Genomic DNA, 23,375 nt, shown 5'->3' on the forward strand with positions numbered 1-23,375 from the left:
TGTATGCTATACCTCAAGAACAATATAATGATGCTTATTAATTTATTGATACATAGATTATGATAGTGTAGAATCTGTTAATTTGTTTTGTTTTTTTACTTTACATGAACAAAGTGAATAGATGGTAATGAACTCATCTAAATATAAGTGTTAATGCTACATATGGCTTCAAAACTTGTCATTCCAGAAAACATTACAATAGGAGAGCAATTTATACAGAATTTTCTCAATTTTAATTATGATAGTTTCATTTGTGGTTGTTAAACAATGTTAATTTTAAGTGATAATCACTTGTCAAACTAACCAATATGTATTGTTTACTTGGTAGTTTTAATTGAAAATAGTTTCTAAATGAAAAAAGAATTAATGTTTTTGCAACATTAAAGCAAAATAATTAAAATTATTCACAAACACACCCTAGTTCTATATTGTCAAAATCACTGTTAACTCTTCCCAGAGCATTATAATACAATATGAAACTTTCTACAACCAACTTTAGCTCATCTCTATTATAGTAAATGCAAAAATGGTCATGAAGAATGTTCTTTAACTATAGAAAATTTTTCCAAATAATTGATGCTGCTTTATCTGTAAAATATGAATAAAATTATAAAAATAAATTGTTTAAATCCAGAAATGTTTCAAGAAAGTTATAAAGTGAAAGTGTGAAAGTTTTTGCCTTCATCCTACTTAAACACCTCAAAGCATTTGCATCTAGTTTTATTAAGACTCAAAAACTGTTTATTAGATTGTATCAAGATTTTATAATTTGGAATAGTTGCAAATGACATCAAGTAGTAGACAATATAATTAAGAACTGCTATTGATAGCTAATTGTGTAGTCTTCTTGACCAGAGGTTTGATGGTTCAGGTGAGGTTGAACAGTTATTTTTAGGAAAAATAAAAACCCAAAGGAAATTACATTTAGCATACTTCTTTTATAAGTAGAATTTCTTGGTGTCAGTATTAAATGCATTGTTGTCACCATATTAGATGGAGGAAAATTTGTGTCCTAAACTTGGTAATCCATTATTTCTTTTTATTGTTGAAACAAAATATTTAAAAACAAACTAAATATTAATTTCATGGGCCTGATAACAAGTGTAATTTAATGTTAATCTGTTTTAAGAGAATGCTCTTAGATTCTAAGTTTTCAAAATAGATGTAGATATATGAAATAATTCTGATGCAAGGTTTGAGTTTTATTATACTTGTCATGATCAAAAATAATATTATAGAGTATTAGACAAATAATAACTAGGTTTAGAAGCAAAATTTAAGATTTACATTGCGAAAGATTAATATAAATGAGATCATAATGGTACATGGCTTCAAAAACTAAAAATATGATTTCATGTGATTCATAATTTGCTTTCATATAGTTATTAGTGTATTACATCACACATTGCATAGTATGATTTGTTGTAGTCTTAGGGCAGTTATAGCAAATTAAACTGAAGGTAAGTGTTGTGCTTAGCCATATACTGTCATAAATCACTGCATCATGTTAAGTTGGCATTGTATTATTTTGTGTGTATGTAAGAAATCTTTATTATGAATTTTGCACTGTATTACTTATGTTGATTTCTGTCATAAATGTATTCATAATTTTGGTACATTTAGCATTGTAAAAGCCTCCTGTCAAAATTGGTCTAAAGAAATTATTACTCAATGTATAAAAGTTGTTAATTTACAAAACGCATGATGTACACAAATGAATGGTGGGATTTGTAGAGCACATTGGTAAAAAACAGATACTCACTGTGTATTGAACTTTAATTTATTTGATTCATAAACTTTAAAAGTTTTGTAAATGCCATTTTATACATTTCAAAAGGTTTTTAAAATGGTATTACACAACTCCAATTTGTACACCTTAACAGTATTAATCAGTTTCTCTCCATACTTTGTCAAAAACCTCTTGTATAACAATTTCAATTGCTCTAATGATGCTTTGGTAAGTTAATCCAATCAACAATCTTTTCCCTGTACACAATGCTCTTTATATAACCTTAAAGAAAGATGTCTAGAGGCATGAGTCGGGACTCCTTGGAAGCCATGCAGTTGTCCCATTTCTACTGATCCATCAGCTGTAGGACCTGGCATTCAGAGCCCTATAATCAGTCTTGAACTATCTTCATATGTTGTTTTCATGTTGCACTTTCTTATAAATTGTTGTTGGATCAACTTCATGGACTTCATTTAGGCTAACCACAGAATGCATGTTTACCTTTCCTTGAATGGTACTCATTGGAACACATCCCTGCAAAATGAAACACTACTTTTAACTAAACTTCATAGGTGTATAAATATGTGGATAGGTGTATAATGCTGGGTATTGTAGTAGAAACCCAACTGTTCATTTGTGTACAGCCAGTATGTGTATGTTATTCATATGTGAACTCAGCCAATACTACATTGAGTATTAAATTAGCACACTGTGTTTTATAGTTTAAACATACTCATTTTTCTTGTTATCCTTTGCATTTTAATTTTGTGTAGGTGTTATAAATATATTTCTTGTGTGATATCATTCTTGTCCTTGCATACTTTAGAAATTTCATCGCCAATTTTGTTATTGATAATAATACTGATTTGTAAATAACTTTTAAATTTGTAAAAAAAAAAAGTTGAATTCTAGTAAAATTGTTCCCTCCACACACAAGATTTGTTTTTCCAGTTTTGTGCTGACATTTTTTACAATGCATGCTTCAAGCAGTCTGTACAACCTTTCCCATCCTACTGGAATTAAAGATTCCAACATATCTCTTTACCAATAGTAGAGCACCATCATTATGTGACTCCCTCCCTCTATGTGCCATTACCAAACCATCACTTTTTGTTTAGCAGTGCTCTAGCTCAAACATCTTTCTTTTGTTACAGTTCTACTACAGAGTGGTTTACCTTAGTTTAACTTCCATTTCTTTTGAAAGCATAAATTCCAAAGTTTATATTACCACTTTGGGTCCATTTCATTCATGTCCTACTTCAGGACACTCCTTGAGGATTTATTGGCATTTATGTGTTGGGATATTTTGATTGTTTGCCCACATCCCAAGTTTGCCACATCTAAATCCACCTCCTGTCCAAGCAGTTTTGTGAGAACATCTTCTCACTCTTCATTTACATGTTGGCCCGTTTGTTATCTTTGGCTCTGGCCCTGCAAACATGATTTTTTGTTCTTGTTGGTAAGACCTTTTAGGTCATAATGCTGTATTGTCAAAGACCTGTTTCTGAGCTTCTTGTCTGTGAGATTTACCTTTGCATGGCCCCATTTTTGAGATGTTGTGTATAACATGATTCCAGAGTTTTTGGAGTTAAGAGTCACTTTGATAAAAACAGCAAAAAACAATTCACTCTTTCTTTTCTAGCAGACCATTTGTCCCAGTAGGAGCTGAACATGACACTGATTCCTGTTTTCTGACCTTTCCATTTTAGGCTTTTGTCTGTTCTTTTTTTTTCCACAGTGCTACTGTTTGTCATTTTAAAACAATGTATAGTATGCCAACAATGATATCAACTAATGGCTTTCATTCATTAGTGGAACCATTCCATATCAATTTTTCGATTCACAGATTAATGTCAGAAGGTTTCATTATTCCATTTCTTACTTCTCCTCCCTTGTTCAGCATACCTGTTTCCTTTCTGTATCTTCAGGATCCCTTGTCGTGCCCCCCTAGATGTGGATTCCTGTACGTGGTGAGGGGACCTCCCAGCAAAGGTTCTGTTCTTTCAGTTTACCTCCTCTGGGATCTAAACATCCACCCACATGTTTGCCGTGTGTGGAGACCCGTGAAGGGGAGGAGAGAATCCTGGTGGTTGAGGGGTCCAACCCAAACACACCACTTTGGTCTTGAATTCCTGTAGATGGGCAGTCTTTGGGTGGCCCCCTTGGGCCAATCGGCTGGTCCACTTGGGCTAGAGTCAACCAAGTACCAGTGTTGGAAGTTCTCAATGGGTGTCATGGACATTGTGTCTGATGCTGGTGTTTGGGTATAGTGCTCACGAAACCCTGGCATTGCTGCAATGTCCTTGCATGATATTGTAGTGCATTCCTTCATGGGGCTCCATGGTGGGTGGGGTCAGTGGGTACCAAAATTTTTCTTTTTTCCTATGGATCTTCCAATAAAAAATTTAAATAAAATAGTGAAAAAACAGTCAACAGGTAAACGACCATGTCTTGAAGACTGAGCAGCAATCTTCAACATCTGTAACACCTGTACCCCATTTTCTTACATTACATTCTCTTTTAGAAAAACCTTTAGGGCAAATGTCCCCCTATTTTATTCAGAAGGGACTAAAGGGACTTGCTTGCTCTTCAAAAGTCAGTAGAGAAGCTTTGATCTGGAGACATATTGGTTGAAACATCCACATCCCAACACAGTGAACTCCTCTTGAATTCAAAGGCAATTGGGGATGTACCTATTGAGGTTACCCCCTCATGCTACCTTGAATTCGTCACAAGGAGTTATTGTTGAGAGAGACTTGAAGAATGTCCCTGAGTCAGATTATCGCTGGTCTCTCTACTCAAGGAGTTTCTGCAGTTAGGCGCATCTCCACTCGCAAAGACGTAGTTACACTGCTGACAAATATCCTCGTTTTGACATTTACATCACCACGTGCACCTGCCACCATCAAGGCAGGTTATCTGATTTGCAGGGTAAGGCCGTACATTCCAAACCCTCTTCGATGTTTCCAATGTCCGAGGTTCGGTCACTCAAAGACATCCTATCGTGGTTCCCTGAGATGTGCTCGTTGTGGTGGCAAGGACCACGATGCCTATAAGTGTCACACAGACCCACATTGTGTCAACTGCAATGGTTCCCACCCTTCCTACTTTCGTTCTTGCCCAAAATGGTTGGAGGAAAAAGAGGTGCAGAGTTTGAAAACGACCCATAACATTAGTTATCCTGAGGATCGGAAATTGCTGTCCAGCACTTCATCTCGGACATATGCTGCTGCACTTCGTTCCACAGTGGGAATGCAGACAGATCTCTCTGTACCTCCAAGAGAATCATTTTCAAAACAAATGAAGAGCCTTTCAACCTCCATGGTTAAAAAGGTTGAATCGACTTCTACACCCATCTCTGTTCCTCCCATACAGTCCAACAAATCTCAAGATCCACATCCTTCAGTTTCAAATACAGGCATTTCTTCTGATTCATCTTTTTTTCTCTAACCCCACGATGCAAAACAATCATTCGTTCGCGTACTCAGTCACTGGAATACCCTTCAAACAACAAAGACCTGCCCCATCGACCCAGGGCAGGATCCATGGAGGTCAATAGACCTCCTCCAAATAAGGACAGTAAGGAAAAAAGACGTGGTCATAAACAGAAGGGTTCTCCAGCCACTTCGCCTACCTATCATTAAAAATGTCCACCTTGATACAATGGAACTGTCGAGATTTACGTTCTAATCTGGATGATATCAATGCACTGATTGCTTCCTACCTTCCTGTATGTCTTTTCTAACAAGAAACATTTCTAAAACCTATTGATACAGTCAGCATTCGGCAGTTTTCTCTGTACAGAAATAACAGGCTGTGTGATGGACGAGTACATGGAGGGGTGGCACTATTGGTTGATCAGCATGTGCCCCCTCTCTTTGTCACTCAACACACCCTTGGAGGCTGTAGCCATCCGTGTTTCCTTGGGTCATACCATCACTGTTTATTCTCTCTACCTGTCCCCTGGAGAGACATATGATCAATCAGACCTTGATGCTCTCGTTTAACAGTTGCTGTCCATTTCTAATCCTGAGGGACTTTAATTTTTCTCTCTCTGAAACTGTTTGCATGCACTTTTGCCGCCAACGGGGGTATCCACCCTGATCCTGAACTCTGTATCGGTGAAGCTTTGCTGCCAGTGGTCCCTGAGACCAAGTTCTTGGGGCTTATCTTTGACCATAAGTTGACCTTTATACCACAATTAAAGCAGCTACGGGTCAAATGCACAAGAGCACTGAACATCCTCTGTGTCCTCTCTACTGCCAGTTGGGGAGTGGATCGATGTTCTATGTTAAAAATATATCGTGCTCTTATTCGTTCAAAACTCAACTATGGATCAATGGTCTTTCGCTCTGCTAGACACTTGGCATTAAAGATGCTGGACCCCATTCATCATCAAGGACTTCGACTCTGCACTGGGGCTTTCCGCACCTCCCCAGTTCAGAGCTTATATGTGGAATCTTACGAACCTTCTCTGCAACTTCTCTGTTTGCAACTGTCTTTACTGTATTCTTCAAAATTTCGCTCCTTACCAAAGCATCCCACTTGGGGATGTGTTTTCCTTCCTCAGTGGACCTTACTTTTTCAAAACAGACGATCTGCCATTGCTCCTTTTGGCCTTCTCATCCAGACACAATTGGATGAATTGGGTCTGACCTTGGAAAACATTGCAGAATCCACTGGTTAGCCCATCCCCCCCATGGCTTATTACAGCCCCCAAATGTGACCTTTCTTTAAGTCATCTGAAAAAAGCAAATACTTCTGATTGGAAGTACCATCTTTTATTTACTGAACATCTTTCAAACAACCTTTCTATTCCAATTTATACGGATGGTTCAAAATCAGGTGGCTCTGCCACATTTTGTTGCGGTTCTGTGGTTGCGTGCAGAATCCCCTCTACAGCTTCTGTGTTCACTGCTGAACTGTATGCCATATCTCTTGCCCTGGATCATATTGAAGCTGAGCAGTACTCCGACTGCACTATTTATACTGACTCCCTTAGTTCTCTGCTGGCCTTTGAATCACTTCACATTGGTTCACACCCTGTTCTCGCTGATATTCGAAACCGACTGGCCCATTTCTCATTTACATCTACTTCTATCCAGTTTTTTTTGGATACCATGCCACATTGGTATTCACGGGAATGTGCTTGCAGACATGGCAGCTAAATCTATTTGCTCTGGCACTATCACCACTGTGCCTATTCCGTACATGGACTATGGTCCTGTATTCAAGGCTTGGCTCTGTGCCAGCTGGCAGTCCACTTGGAGTGAGCAATGTGACAACAAGCTTTTCAAATCAAAGCTTATATTGGGCTTTGGCCGTCTAGCTTCCATAAGGTTCGGAAGGAGGAAGTTGTTCTAACTAGACTACCCATTGGTCACAGTTTTTTAACTCATCGTTTTCTTTTATCTGGAACTGATGCACCAGTGTGTAGTTTTGTGTACAAAAATCACTGTAAGCCACATTTTACTTTCCTGCCATCGTTAAGACTCTCAACGACGGCACTATTTTATACATGTTCTGTCCCAGGGTTTGTCTATAACATTGGACAGTGTTATTGGTGATGGTGACACTGTCCACCTTGATAAAGTTTTTAACTTTTTAATGGCCATTTATCTTTTTAACCTCATTTAAGTGTTTGATATTTATTCCTTACACCGTTTTAATTGCAGTTCCTTTTCAGTCTCAATCTCTCTAGTTCAATTTGACATTGTAAAATGGCCAGAATATTAAATAACTCAACACCAGGACTGGAAAGGCCAACTTCAGGTGACTAACGCTACTGTTTGAACTATCCGTTTGAACTACTCGTTAGTCGTCCTGGCGAGTTGTTATTATACTTTTGCTGCATATCATTTCACACTTTTACTACTTAACTTTTTAGTACTGGCCATATTGACTCATAACCCGGAACCAGTACTGGAAAGACCAACTTCAGGGGACTGACGGTGGTTCTTGTACTTTCCTGTTTGTCTTCCTGGCGGGTTATGATCATTACCATTCTGCTACAGGAAGTCGTTTACAACTTTGTAGACTGGATGTCAACATTGGTTTTATGCCATTTTATGTTTTAATTGCTGTTTTGTTTATACCTTTGTTTCCTTTTACGAATTCTACTACATTTACTTTACTTTTACCTTTTTACAGGACATTTGGCTAATTCTTATTACGATTTTGCTATGTGTCTTTTAACACTTTTCTCATTTTACCTTTTGATAATGGCTGTAATGACAACATAACCTGGAACCAGGACTGGAAAGGCCAACTTCAGGTGACTGACGGTGGTTCTTGTACTTACCTGTTTGTCTTCCTGGCAGGTTATGATCATTATCATAACCTAACATTGTAGACTAGGTGTCAACATTGATTTTATACTTTTCTGATTTTCAATGATGTTTTGTTTTACCTTCATTCCCTTTTATGTATTTTACTACATTTAATTTTTACATTTTTACTGGACGTTTGGAGCAGATCGCCTAGCTGCTTTGTGCCATAAAACACTCAATCAATCAATCAACCCTTGTCATGCCAGCATGTTTCCAAAATAGTAAAATAGCTCATGCAATTGGTTATTGAACCTTCACTATGTGACTTGGGAGTTTTACTCCTGCCTGTTTGTGATTCTTAAAAAAAAAAAAAAAAAAGTCAAGGGGCTGGAGGCTGGACATCAACCTGTTCCATCATAATATGTTCATGCCCCCATGATTAACTATGGAATCCTATCTTACTTTTTCATGAGTTTTTTCTCTGGGTCTTTCAATGTCTAAGATGGACATCTACAGTGCTTATCTCCAGATTTCCATCTCAAAGTGTTCTCGTTCTTATCTTCAGTTTTTCTATCATGGGGTGGTGTACCAATTTTGCACTCTATCATTCAGGCTGGCTTTGGTATCATACATTATTTGTTGAGTGGTGTGAAACTTAGCTCTACAACTTCATACATTGGGGTTGCACTTTAACTTCTATGTTGATGATTGACTTCTTGCTTACTCTGGACAAGAGTCTGCTTATCATACTTGTCAGCTCTTTCTTGAAGTTGCTCAGGTGGGCTGGATGAAAACAATTGGAGAAGTCCTTCCTTCATTCAACCCAGCATTTTGTTCATCTAGGTGTTTTCTTCAACACTTACCTCATTTGGGCTCAACACTCTCCAACGTAGCTTTGTTCTATGGAACAGGTTGTTCAAAATGCCCTGTCTGCTCCTTCTCTTTCTACATGTAACATTCTACTAGTTTTGGGGATGTGGTCATTTATGATTTTCCTCATACCTCTTGGCCAGGTTTATGTGGTACCTACAGTGGATTCTCTACAACCTAGGGAGCCTTGCTTGGGATCTTTTTGGATTCTCCCATCATCCTTTTCTACAATATGGAGGATCTCTGATAATGGTTGGACATGGTTTATACTTTGAGCATCTCACTTCCTCCTTCATGGCCAGATTTACATCCATTCATGGATGGGGTGTGTGAGTCAACCATCATGTGGCTTGTTGGTCTGTGGAGGAATATTTTTTGCATATCAACATACTCAAACTCCTTTCTGTTTCTCAGGCTTTGAATCATTTTCTTCCTATTTTCAATGGTTGGTTGATCATGATCTGCTCTAACAATTTAAAAGTAATGGTTTATGTCAATCACCAAAGGGGCAACAAGTTGAGATACCTGTTTTCTACCTTGGATCTTCTCTTTTGGACCCATGATCATCATATTTGTTTGATGGCGTATATCGTACAAGATGCTTTGCACCTTGTGGCAGATCATTCTTCCTGACCAGATCAGGTTTACCTGAAAGTGATCCTTCCATTTCCTTGTTTTTCTGTGGCTTTGCAATCAATGGGGGTACCCCTCATGTGGATGCATTTGCCACCTTCCTCAATAACTAATTATCTTTGTTTTTATCACTTGTTCCCCATCCTCAAGCTTTGGCTATAGATGCCTTCAGTTAGGATTTGTCAAACAAGTTTCTTTGTTTATCCTCTTATAAAAGTAATTCATCAGGCATGCCACTCCATGCAAAATATTTCTTATAGCTCCTTGCTTGCCTGCTAGCACATGGTTTCCTGCTTACTCCAGTAACAGCTGTTCCCTCCAGTCCCTTGCCATTTATTTCTCAACCTCCTTTGTCAACCACAGTTGCTGGTTCTGCATCTCATACTTCATGTCTGACTTTTGTGAGGTCCCTGGTGTTGAAGATCTGGTTTCTCACATTGGATGGCATTTCATTTAACTCACTCAAGTTAGGTTGGTTTTTATAATTGACCATATGACTACTTTGTAGTCATTTAAAGTATTTTTAGATTTCTTGTTTTTCACTTTCAACTTAGTGGGTGTATATCTTTGCAAAATTTGACAATATTCAGTTAATATTAAAAGTCTTTAACATATTGGCTCCCAAGCCTATTTTGCTGATATTTTCCAGGTCCTGCTAGTCATTTTACAATTACTTTAGAGAAGAGTGTATGTGTAACCATTGTGTTCCAGCCAATAAGTGGCCCTTTAAAAAGAAAAACAGAGCATGACTCACCAGTGTGAGCCAACATATTAACATTCAAAAATTCATATTTTTTAGTGAAGTATTTTTAATAAAATAAAGATTTGCCCATGAATATATATTGAGTATTTGTTTTGAATAGTCTGTGTGAAAAGTAATTTTCATGTTAAAAATACTTTTCCTCATCTCAAAGTTATTTGTGTAATCATTAAGACCTTCTAAATCCATTTTAAATGTTTTTAAAGTAAAATTTGATAGTTTATCTGATATATTTTCTACCTTAACTCAAAATGAGAATGGTCAATTTGACTGACCTTGTTTAATATATATTTAAAAATGTATGTAACTTGTATTGTTAAATGTGTATTGTGCAAGTCCTGTCTGTTCTGTGAATGTGTAGAAAAGTTTTTGAGTAAGAATCAACAATATATGTTTTAAGAAAAGACTAGTGTGTCTTTAAATATTGTTGAACTTTTGAGAATATTGTCTAATGAGTATAAAAGCTAGCTGTTGCAACACGGAGACAGTTATAGAATATTTTGGTCACTACAGTATGTATGCTGTAAGTCTTGGAAATTATAATTGTGACAAACACTTATTGTAAAAGTACAGATATTTGATGTTTATAGATTTTGAACATTACAAGCTTCAGTGAATTAATTTTGAACTTTAGTATATCCATGAGGATGTTAGTTATTGTCATTGGGGAAAAAACCTTGTGTGAGGAATAGAGCTAGCTAGCATTCCTGTGACATGAAGTATATCTGTGTATCACATAAAAATAATTTGCTTCTTGTGAACTGTTGACAAAGTATTCAGTTCCAGACCAGATAGTGGACTTAATATTGTTTGTAATTATTGTAATAATATTGTAAAACTTTTGCATATAACTTAGAATTAATTCTCTCTCCATGAACTGTCAATAAAATGTTCAGTTATGCACTAGATAGAAAACTCAGTATTGCAGAGATGCCAACCATTACAATTTAAGCGTAATCATTACAATTTTGGTGTATACATTACGACTATACGCTCATACAGACAAATATTGCGACTTGTTGCAACTCTCAAATTATTATATATTATATAGGCCTATACAATAAAGAAATAAATTGTTCCGTCAGGGCTTGAAAGGGGTGAAAAGAAAATTTCTAGTGAGATACAAATAAGTTTTGATAATAAATAAAAGACAGTCCAAATGGCTACTTGCGATAATCATGTTTGTACTTGAAATAATAAAAAAATATTTGTATCTCCGATGTCTACCAATAGTTTGAGTGTAGTGCTGCTCCATACTGGGTACATGGGAGGAATCCATAGTTTCATCATCAGTGCTTGTCAGCCAATCAGCGCTCACATAAATGGGTATTTCTCGTTTTCTAAGCGGCATAGAAACACCAATGCTATCGTTCACAAGATGGAAAAAAGAGGCCTCGTTCACCAGATTGTCTTGTTTCTGGCAAATCTAAAAGGACTAAAACTGTGAATCAAAAATTTAGGAAAGAGTATGGTGCAAAATATCCAGCCATTGCATCAAAAGTCATGACAGTCATGGCGTTTTGTACAGTTTGTCACATCGATTGTTCTGTGGGGCATGGCGGGATAAACGATTGTTCCAGACATACAAAATTGGCATCTCACCAACAAAAGGCTTAGGCGAAGACAAAATCGATGCAGATAATGACATTTATGACTAAGAATTCAGAATATGAAAAAGAATTTCAAAAGAATTTTTTAAAATTTATTTATTAAATACACAAAACAGTCATAAATGAGCAATCTATAGCAGTAATAAATAATAATAGTTATAATAATAATAATATAATAATAAACAGCTTAGACACATTGGTCAGTCCTAGTAGCCACAAATGATAAAGGGCTTTGTCTGCAATCATTACTCAGTCATTTGAAATAGCTAGCATCTCTGGTATTATTTGAAAGTTTGTAAAACTTGTATACAAATCATTATTTATAACTATTTGTAATAATTTTCATTACAAATTGTATTCCTGTTTGTATATTAAAATATTTTTATTCAGAAAAAAAATTGTGTGCATCAGTCTTGGCAAATATCATAAATTTGATACATATCAATATAAAATTAACTTGTAAGATAAACTTTCTGTATTTGAAATTGTGATATGTAACTTATGTCACATAAGTTGAAGATTCATTTGGGATAAATTATAGTGGAAATGATGTTGGTACTCTGAGTGAAACTGACTATTAACCGTTCAGAACAAAATATTTACAACATGTCGTTAGATAAAACCTTAAGTTTATTGGTTATAATGATGGCAGTTAGGGTCTAATTTTCTATTTGATAGTTCTCTAACTGAACATAGTTGAAGACCAATAGATGTGGTTTCTCTGAGCATTGACAATTTTACAGAGTAAAATTTGTGTTCAATTTAATATTTCTTCAAGGGATGGTGGATAAAATAGGGATGATGACATGCTAAGAGAAAATGTCACGTGTCATACCAGGGGAAATTCAGGATTTTATTTTAATATTGCCTTGTAGAATTAAGAACTTAAAACTTGTTTACTATTAAAATTTAGATTATTAGTTAAGATTTTAGGCTGTTCTAATTGGTATAACATATAAACAAAAGTAGCTTAATAAACTTTTGAATGTAAGACAAACATTGTTTCATGCTCAGTAAAGGATACTTGTGGTAATAGGATGAACTCATTTTATTTGTCTTTCATCCATGGCTGGGTATTAGGCCCTGAATTTTGAGGTTCCAGCTTTTTATGAAGGGGTCTTTTAATCTCTTTGATATCTGAGTATCAGACACCCTTATTCCATACTCTGTTTTTCTCATTATTGCAAGGTCTTTTCTTCCCCTCCATACCCTTTTCATCTAATTTTTTTGGATGTGTCCAGGTATTTGATACTTCTGGATTGAAACATCAATGTTGTACTACATTTCTTTATTTTACCTTTGTTTGAGTCTATTGCCTCATGCTATTTGTTTCATCTTTCCCTTAAGGTATATTTTCTTCTCCCTTTGGCTTATAGGCAGCAGTGGTTAGATATATTTACTACCAATGTTGCTCGCACAGTGTACTACTCATATTTTCTCCATCTTAATTCTTCCTTCATTCACAAAGTGGCGCATGCGGGTAACTCTCACTTTGTCCAATGCCGGACACTCCAGTGCTCTTTCTCCCTCTTTCTTTCAGTGGAGTGAGGGACCCCTTACCACTTTCAAATTTCTGGGATGGTTGACCATGGATGTATCCTACTGGAAGGGTTCCACATAAATGGTTATAAACATTTTTTTCTGAGTAGGAGGGTGGTATTCTGTCAATCTTGAAGATGTATCTTTTGCATTTAATGATGCTTATGACAAAGTGGGATGTCTCGATGCAGTTCATCCCAACAGTTGGATGCCCTCATCCTACCCTCACATTGATGTGTCTGGATATTGAGTGAACCAATCAATGTAATTCCTCACATAGGTTTGAGGTAGCCCATCTTTCTCCCTTGAATCTTCCCTCTGTGTCTTGGGTCACAGTGGGTATGTGTGAGCTGTTTCTATTTCTATCCTGGACGTTCCCTTGTTTTCTCTTGCAGTGGTGACATTATTGAACTTTTTATGTTTCAGACCAAGCTTTAGTCATGGGAGTTGATTGCATGCAATGGACTTCCCTCAGATGCTGCATGCTACATCCTGAGATACCTTGTTTAGTGCAACTCCTGTGTCATGCCCAGTAGTTTACTTTAAGTATAGTCTGCTGTGCCCAATCTATTCTACACTATGGGATGCATTATCATCCTTCACCCATTTTCCTTCTGGGAGATTGAGTTATCTATTTATCTAATTGGGATCACTTTCCTGACTTATCCTTTCCCATCATTTTAGTTCATGAGTGTTCATAGCAAAAAGATACCTGGTTCAGAAGTGATGCTGTACTTTTCATCTGAACATCTAATATGTTTCTCTTATATAAAGGGGTATCCTTCAGACACTTTCAGGGTGAACATCAGTTCTTCTCTTGCACAGATCCATCATTCAAATCTTGTGAGAGGAGAGAAGTACCGTATTGAAAGTTACAATTTTCTTAAACTGAAAATTTATTTCTAATAGGTACTCCTCTTTTTCTCAGACTTCCCACCCACCTCCCCACAATATCCCAAAGCTTCCTTTTTTTTTGCCAGAGTTTGAAGTGATGGTTCATAGTGATGTAGAGAGGGAGTTGCATGCATCATGTGATGGTGATACTCTCCTATTGGTGGAGAGATGATGCATGGACTTGCATAAGAAACATGTTTGAATCTATGATTCCAATAGGGTGGGCTGCAGAAGGCTTGTAGCATGTTGTAAAATAAAGTTTACATATAGAGGGCAGCACAAAATGGTAAAAGCTTAACTTGTTAGTGGAGGGAAGTACCTATCAAATGTATTTTCAGTTTAGGATAATTATAACTTTTATGGTTTTTTTGTTTTTTTAGGTTTTTTAAATATTTAGTAGTGATTGTTATGATACAAACTTAGAGTATATTAGTAATTAATTTATTCATTTGGAATATTTGATGTATAGATATAGCATAATGCAAGCCAAAAAATCTATAATGTTGAAAAAATAAAGCATGTTTTACCATATATGATCTTTATGCAACATTTGTCTACAGTTCTACAGAGGGCTTGAACAACTGGATTTTTACTTCTGTAAAATTTTGGGGAGAAGAACCATGTGGAACTTGGTCTTTGATTATTTTGGACTCTTCATCTGGTAAGAAATTGTTTTCCATCTTTGCAGAAAATGTATACTTTCAGTTGAAGGATGTAATTCACTAAAAAGTGTTGATTACGCTACTACTACTACAGCCTTCAGTTACTGAGTTGATCTTATTCACCAGAAGAGAGATTTATCCTTTTCACCATGTCATCTATTATTATATTTACATGGAGCTATAATGTTGTAATTTACTTTTTAAAAAGTTGCAAAAATGGGTTTGCTTAAAGAATAAATTTTCTGCTACAGTCACATTTTATTTTTAAGTAATAGAGATAGGAGTAATAGGAGATGGAAATACAATGTAAAAATATTTTTAAAAAATCACAGAAGTATAATTTCAAGGTGTTTCAGAGAAAAGATGCAAGAATCAGAACTGTCAGTTTAAATTATAACTTTGACCAGCAAACCTGTCTATCTGTCCTTAACTTGTTCTAATTAATACACATATACATGCAAATAGTTTTAAAAAGAGGTGTTTTGCCTACCTAAAATATTTGTAAGGCATGAATTATTTATTTTTGCCAGTTTCCTCTTTTCTTCTTTTTAAGAGGTTGTATAGGCCAAGGCTGTATTTCTATTAATTGTACTTTGAATTTGTTTGATTAAAAGTAAGTTTGATTATTTAAAAATTTCTGAAATGTATTTTACTCTGTTTTAAAATGCAATTTTTACAAATGAATACTAGGAAATTCTTGACATTGATTTCTGTAACTCAGGAGGGAATCCCAAATAGCTGTGATACTTGAAATTCTTTTCGGCAGTATTTTTAGTAAATTAATCTGAGATATTTTTCATCTTTATTTGCCATAATTTTTTGCCTCAACAATACCAAGTGTGGGGTGCGTGTATTACTGATGAGATTTTATTTCTCATCAGGATATCTACCAGCCTACCCTTCAATTGAAATTTGTTTAGGCAGGATTAGAGTAATTTAATCTGAAATCTTGGGAATGGTCAAATATATCAGTTGAAAAGGTTTGACCTCTTGAGTCCAAAGCTGTAATTAGATCTCAAATTGATCAAAAGATGATAGAGCTCTGAACTAGACATTTGTACTTAAAAAAATTAGTAGCCATTCTATGAGCTGTTATGTTAAGTCTAAAAATTTACACTGTTTAGAAGTTATTTAGAAGAGCTCTTCCTCAGTTACAGCTTATTGAACATATCTGCCTAAAAGTCAACTTGTCTTTTAAACAAAAGACAAGGAACATGTATCATTTTCATGAGGCGTATCACTGTTTTCAAATAAAAGTATTTTTTCATATATATTTTTATTTTTGTATTTCTGGAATCCTTAATGTATTGGATTCTTCATTTTTCAAAATACAAATTTATAAACACGTACATTTATAATATGTGTTGATAGGCCTTTGTTCAAATGCTGTTATTCTTCTGTCTTTAAAGTTTTATCAGAACATGGAACTTTTAAGAGCTGGAGTTTAATTCTTCATGGGACACCATTGACTTCAGAACAATTTCAGGATAAGATAAGGTATTTATGCATGTGTAAAGTAACACATACTCTTTATACTATGGTCATCTTTTCTCTCACCATCATGGTGAATATTTAGTTTTGGAAAAATATTTTTGATTCTTCAGGAAGTAAAAAGTATCTCTTTGCAGGTGAGAACTTTTACAGTAAGTTTTCTAAAGTTTTTATATTCCCACCTACAACGTAACTGATAAACCTTACATATAGTAAAAATGGCAATTTTCCTTGTGAGTTTAGATTTATGCACTTTCTGTAGTCAAAAGTTCATCCCTGTGAGATGTGAAATTCTTAAAATTGTAGGTCAGAATTTTGTCAAAAACATTGAAGTAATTCTTTGGAAATGCCTTTTTTTATAGCTCTTAATTGCAGCAAATCATGCAGCCTATGTAATAGTATTATTAGCAAATCCATTAATTATTTCAAGCTAGCCACAAGTAAGGTCAGTGTAAAATGAATAACTGAACACTGTTTTCCTTGTTCCTATGTTTATTTTGTAATTTGTATTTTAAGTGAAAAGTATATCCTTGTAAACATTTGGGACTGGTCCAGCTCAAACTTTTTACTGCTATTTTATCTGGTCATGTGCATAATTTGGATATCTCACTTTAAACTTTGTACAAGTCCATTTATATAGTAATGATAGTTTCAGAAGAGCTGGCATATTTTGGTGGTTTGGACAATTAACAATTGTAGGTCTCGAGTTCAAATCCCATCAATGAACATGCTCACTCTTTCAACTGTGGGGGCATTATAATGTGATAATCATACAACTGTATCATAATGTTTAGAGGTGAGTGGTATTGACTAGCTATTTTCTCTCTAGTCTATCACTCCTAAATTAGGGATAGCTAGTGCAGTTAAATTTTGAGTAGCTTTGGAAAAATTCACCAGACAAATAAAACAACAGTTCTAATGGTTTTTTAAAGGGTCACCAGGTTCACTCAAAGTAATTACAAGTACAAAGTATGCAGTAGTCATACCACAAAGTTGATAAAAGATATAATGTAAACTGTGCTACATTTTAAGCTAATTTTTTTTTTAATTTTAATTTATGAATACCTCATTCAAACTAATGTTTATTAGAATATTAGAAATTACACCTGTGATTGATATTTTTGAAATTAGTTTGTTCATAATATCATTTAGAGTTTTGGATTTTTTGATGTTTAAATCAGTTCCAGCATCACCTGCAGTACATGGTATTATTATTTGAATTAAATGGACATAACATCACAGTATATAATAATGCCATGTACTGTATGTGATTAAATTTTACAACAGTCATGTCTACTTTCCTTTTAACATTATATAGTTCATATAACACTGTTTTATTCAATGCTCAAAATATCAGTTTGTGATGTTATAAGGGGCTCTCAAGTTTACCTTCCCTCTCTATCTCTTTTGGAGTTGGTTTGATTTTTTTTTTTAATTGGCCATTCTCACATCTGAATATATATGCATTTTTTGTGTAATATCAAGTACTTAAAAATGATTGTTGGTCTAGAAATTCCAGAAAATGTTTGCTTAAGGCCTGACAAAATAAGTTTTGCAATATATTGCTCAGAATTGCTGAAAAAATGTATTGAATTTAATTAAAAGCAACTTAATAAATTCCATACCAATGCTGTTTTATCATTGCAAAAGAATAAATAGTAAAAATATGTGGCTGTTCAAAGAAGACACAGTAGTCATCTTGCAGTTGAAAAAATAACCTGTAAGACACACTGTGTTATCAACAGTAGTAGTAATTTAGTGAATTTTTACCTTCTGTAACATGGACTATGGTAATCCAAACAATTACGTATGTTAAATGGATATGCTGTACTGGATACTTACTTCACAAACCAGATTTCAAGACGATCCATTAACAAATAACTAAGCTGTAACTCTTCTAGTTTTTAATTGAGTTTCTTCCCATTTTTTTCTTCACACCAAAAATGCAGAAACTTTATTTGATAAAAAAAAAACATGATTAACTTTTATGATTTTTTTTTTCAAATATTCTACAGTGATATATCTTTGCAAATGATAATTAGGAGTCTCTCTTAATGTAAATATATAGTCATGTTAAAAAGTTAAAACACCCTATGAAAGCCTGTGTATTTTTGTAACATTTTTGGATATATACATATTTAATCTCAATTTTAACAATACTGAGAAATTATAGGAATATAACTAAACAATTAAAACTGAAGAAAAGACTTTTCAAGATCTTCTGTAAATGTAATTCTACAAAAAATGCATATTATAACTGAGGAAAAGTTAGGACACTCCTACATTTATTCCCACTTAAAATGGCTCAACTCACACACAGGTGTATCACACCAGGTGCACATGATTAGAAGATCGTTACTCAGCATTTTGAATGAGGGTTGCCCTATTTAAACCTCAGACATTTAATTTGTTGTGCTCCTGGCTGTTGTAGTGAGAGTGAGCACCATGGTGAGAGCGAAAGAGCTGTCTGAGGACTTCAGAAAGAAAATTGTAACAGCTTATGAGTCTGGTAAGGGATTTAAAAAGATCCCAAAAGATTTTGAAATCAGCCATTCCACTGTTCGTAAAAAAGTCAACAAGTGGAGGGCTTTCAAAACAACTGCCGACATGCCCAGGTCTGGTCGTCCATGCAAGTTCACCCCTAGAGCAGACTGCAAGATGCTAAAAGAGGTCTCCAAACACCCTAACATTCATCACAGGACCTACAGCAGGCTCTGGCTACTGTTGATGTGAAAGTGCATGTCTCTACAATCAGAAAGAGACTACACAAGTTCAACTTGCGTGGGATGTGTGCAAGGAGGAATCCTTTGCTTTCTAAGAGAAACATCAAGGCTAGACTGAAGTTTGCCAGAGAGAATGTAGACAAAGACCAGGACTTCTGGAATAATGTTCTTTGGACAGATGAGTCCAAAATTGAATTACTTGGACACCAGAACAGAGGATATGTTTGGCTTAAACCAAATACAGCATTCCAGGAAAAGAATCTCATACCAACTCTGAAGCATGGAGGTGGAAGTGTCATGGTTTGGGGCTGCTTTGCTGCAGCAGGATCTGGACAGCTTACAATCATAGAATCCACCATGAATTCTACTGTGTATCAGAGGGTGCTTGAGAATCATGTGAGACCATCTGTATGAAAATTAAAGCTGAAGCGGAACTGGACCCTGCAACACGACAATGACCCAAAACATACCAGTAAATCCACCAAGAGCTGGCTGAAAACTAAGAAATGGAAAATCCTGGAATGGCTGACTCAAAGCCCAGATCTTAATCCTATTGAGATGCTGTAGGGTGACTTGAAACGGGCTGTACATGCAAGAAACCCCTCAAACATCTCACACCTGAAAGAATTCTGCATTGAAGAGCAGGGCAAACTTTCTTCAGACTGATGTCAGAGACTGGTAGATGGGTACAAGAAGCATCTCACTGCAGTTATTTCAGCCAAAGGGGGTAACACTAGCTATTAGGGAGGTAGGGTGTTTTAACTTTTTTTCCTCAGTTAAAATATACATTTTTGTAGAATTAAATTTACAGAAGATCTTGAAAAGTCTTTCTTCAGTTTTAATTGTTCAGTTGTATTTCTATAATCTCTCAGTATTGTTGAAATTGAGATTAAATATCTATATATCCAAAAATGTTACAAAAATACACAGGCTTTCATAGGGTGGCCTAACTTTTTCACATGACTGTAAGCCCAACATGCAAAATTATTTAACAAAAATGTTTGCATTTACCGATGCAAAAAGGTCACACAAGCTATTGGTCTAACATTTTTACTACAGCTTTACCTAAAGTAGAAGTGGACTGTTTGTTTTTTTGTAATTCAGATTGAAGATGGTTGATTTAGAGCAACAAAGCAAAAGATAAAAGGATGTACAGATACATAAGTATTGATTAGGCAAAAAAAATAGATTAGCAGCTCTAGCTCAAGTTTTCAAAAGAATCATATGGGGCAACAGGTATTATTATTCATTGCCAAGTTTTCAGCATAAATTTATTAAATATTATGAAATTGTTCTAATTAAAGAGTGTTTAGTGTCGTGATATTACCTTAAGCAATTAGCATAAATAGTATTTGATAGAGCTGTACTGATTGAATGATGGTGATGACAAGAAACTGTTAATATAAATTCCATGGCATTTACTATAAAGGAAGCTATTAACATTATTTTAGAAATGAAAATACCACCATAAAGTTTAAAGAATCTGTTTGGTTATGTAAAATAAGTCTATTTTGAATAATAAGGCTCTAATCCTAAAGCTAATGTTGGTTACTATTGAATGCCACTTTCTTATTTGGTATGTATTGACAAAAAAGTTTATCAAATCAAATACTCCCTCAGGTGTGAAAAAATGCCTTAGTGTGTGACTTAATGGAATGAAATCAAAATTACCAGTTAATCTGGTAGTTACACATGTAGCATTGAAAAAATTTACCACAAATATTTATACATTCATTAGCTAGGCCTAAAGATCAACAAAAGTGCTATTTAGTTAACTAGACCATTTATTTTGTTTTACCTACTGTTATGCCAAAGAAGAAAATATGCTGTCTGGCTAACTAATGAATTAATATTTGCTCTTTTTTCTTATCAATGCCACAGGTGTAGCTGTCAATTTGGCTGGCAATTATAATTGTATTCATTTAAGTCACATGCTGAATACTCTTTTGGCTGCACCTAAGGTATTTTTGATTAGATGTGATCCTTCACAAAAGTACGTATAAAATTCATTGTATGTGTGGGTGAATTATTCTGCTACTTTAATGATAGAGAACTTAAAAAATGCCTTTTGACTCAATAAAGTTGCAACCTTTGCAATGGAGCATGCCTAGCATAATATAATAAGTTGGTAAACTATGTTTAAAACATGAAAAGGAACAGGATAGTTAATATTTCAAGAGCTTCAAATGCTTTCTTTGTGACAGGTGTTAAACAGTCATGAGTCTTGATACTTTTAATGGAAGAGATTCCATTACAGTTTATAATTGTAACATTAAATTTCTCCAGTTTGGTGAAGTTATTGAAAATTTAACAAAACATTAAGATGCATTTAGCAAATTTTAATTTATCAATGACTTTTGACTGAAGTAAGATGCCTCCTTAGGGCATAATTCAAATTTCTGACTGTTTTTGAAGATGTAGATAAGTTATAAATTCATATACTAAATTAAAATTATGCGATAATTCTATAAAAAAATATATATATAAAATAAATAAATGGAAAATATATATTTATATTAAATATTTAACCAATACTCCCAATAAAACTGACATCAAGAATATAAGAATATAATGTTATAACTTATTTTGTGGACACAAAATCTAGTTGTCAGCTTCATATGCTATCACAAATTCTCTATCATTTGCTGTTTATGTCATAAGAATTGTTCTTGTTCTTTGAATCCTGAATGAAGAAAATTTGGATTAGGTGTTTTTTTTATTAATTGAACCTTCTTTTAACTAACTCTTCTATTTGACAGGTTTGTACAGGAGGCATATAGTGGAAAATACCTTGATGAGAATATTTCTTTCCCATGTCCACCACCATCCCCATCATTAGATGTAATGCAACCTTTAACAGATAAAACCTTAAAAGTAAGTTTAACTTTATTTAGTTTGGGAAGTTTAAGCAGAAATTATGCTTGATTACAAAGTGGCACACTTTTCTTTATTTGTTTGTTTTTACGTGTACAATTAAGCAACATTTAAATACATTTTTGTGAGAAAATATTAATATGATTTTCAGTTTCTTCATTTTACTAGGAGATTAATTATCCCTCAACTATTATTAAAGGGTAATAAATTTAATATGGTAAAGTACGAGGCATACAATTATAGTGGATTGGTTTTGTGTTATTACACTTGATTTAATTTTAGTATGTTCCAAAGAAAGATTTTGCATTTATAGCTACTACATCTTTATACCAAAGATGTCTTTCATAATTTTAATATTTTAACAAATATGAAATTATCAAATCACTTTCCTAAAAGCAACTATATAAAATGTTAAGAGAACTTAATATGAATGTGTGTTTTTAATAGAATTTTTAATGCACTTTAAAGGCAGTTTAATCCAGCTTAAAGATTTAAATATCAATATGATTTGTTGTAACTTTTAAATGCACTCATGTTTTACAACATGATGCTTGTAAATTATTTCATGTTTTGAAAAGAACTTGATTATTTTTTCAGATAATTACACTTGTAGGCTTTTTTGCTTTCTTCATGGCAGTCTATGAAACTTTTGAGTACATGTTTTGTTATAAAGATGAAAAGAAAAAACGGGTAAATGCTTTACAGATTGTTCAAAGACAAGTTGATGGGAGTAATAACAGTGACACTTATCACCTACTGGAAAATGACGATAATAGCATAGTTGATCAAGACAATATAGCTGATAATGTCCCAATGACTGAAATTGATAGTGTAAAGTCTGGATAGATGGAGTATTGAAAATGTTTTTATGCATATTGAAAAGAAAAATACAGTTTGTGCCTTGTATGAATGCATGAATAATTTATTTTGTTAAGTTAGTTTCAAATGTAAAATAATAGATTAATTTGGAGTTTACTAGGGAAAGATATATAAATAACTTCAGTATTGAGTTAAGATTTATGAAGTTCTCTGTGTTTTATGAATTTAACTTTATTGTACAAATATTTATATGACTAAAACATTGTTCAAGATTTTTGTCTTTGTGTTGTTTGTAAATAATTTTGTATGCACATAGCAGAAATGTTTGAGTTCTAAACAGAGTGAAGTATAACATTTGTAATTTCATGAACACTATTCCATACTGTTTAGCAGATTATACATTATATATGTGCAAATGTATTTGGCCATTCTACACTACAGTGTTCAGTAAACACATGTCTTAGCAGAAAGTATTTCAGATTAGATTTTTATATCAATAGTA

The 23,375-nt window shown here is 34.3% G+C and overlaps 1 protein-coding gene across 1 annotated transcript in view; it reads left to right on the forward strand.

Annotated features, from left to right (window-relative positions):
* The window catches only part of LOC143243675 (proprotein convertase subtilisin/kexin type 7-like), a 49,189-nt gene extending 26,044 nt beyond the window's left edge, over window positions 1–23,145 (forward strand). Inside the window, exons 12-15 of the mRNA XM_076487306.1 lie at window positions 14,865–14,965; window positions 16,376–16,463; window positions 21,940–22,054; window positions 22,652–23,145. Of these exons, the coding sequence (XP_076343421.1) occupies window positions 14,865–14,965; window positions 16,376–16,463; window positions 21,940–22,054; window positions 22,652–22,900 (553 nt within the window). The 3' untranslated portion in view covers window positions 22,901–23,145. The remainder of the gene's footprint in view (window positions 1–14,864; window positions 14,966–16,375; window positions 16,464–21,939; window positions 22,055–22,651) is intronic.
* Window positions 23,146–23,375: the final 230 nt, after the last annotated feature.

This window comes from Tachypleus tridentatus, unplaced genomic scaffold (genome assembly GCF_004210375.1).
Source record: "Tachypleus tridentatus isolate NWPU-2018 unplaced genomic scaffold, ASM421037v1 tig00001813_pilon, whole genome shotgun sequence".
NCBI lineage: Eukaryota > Metazoa > Arthropoda > Merostomata > Xiphosura > Limulidae > Tachypleus > Tachypleus tridentatus.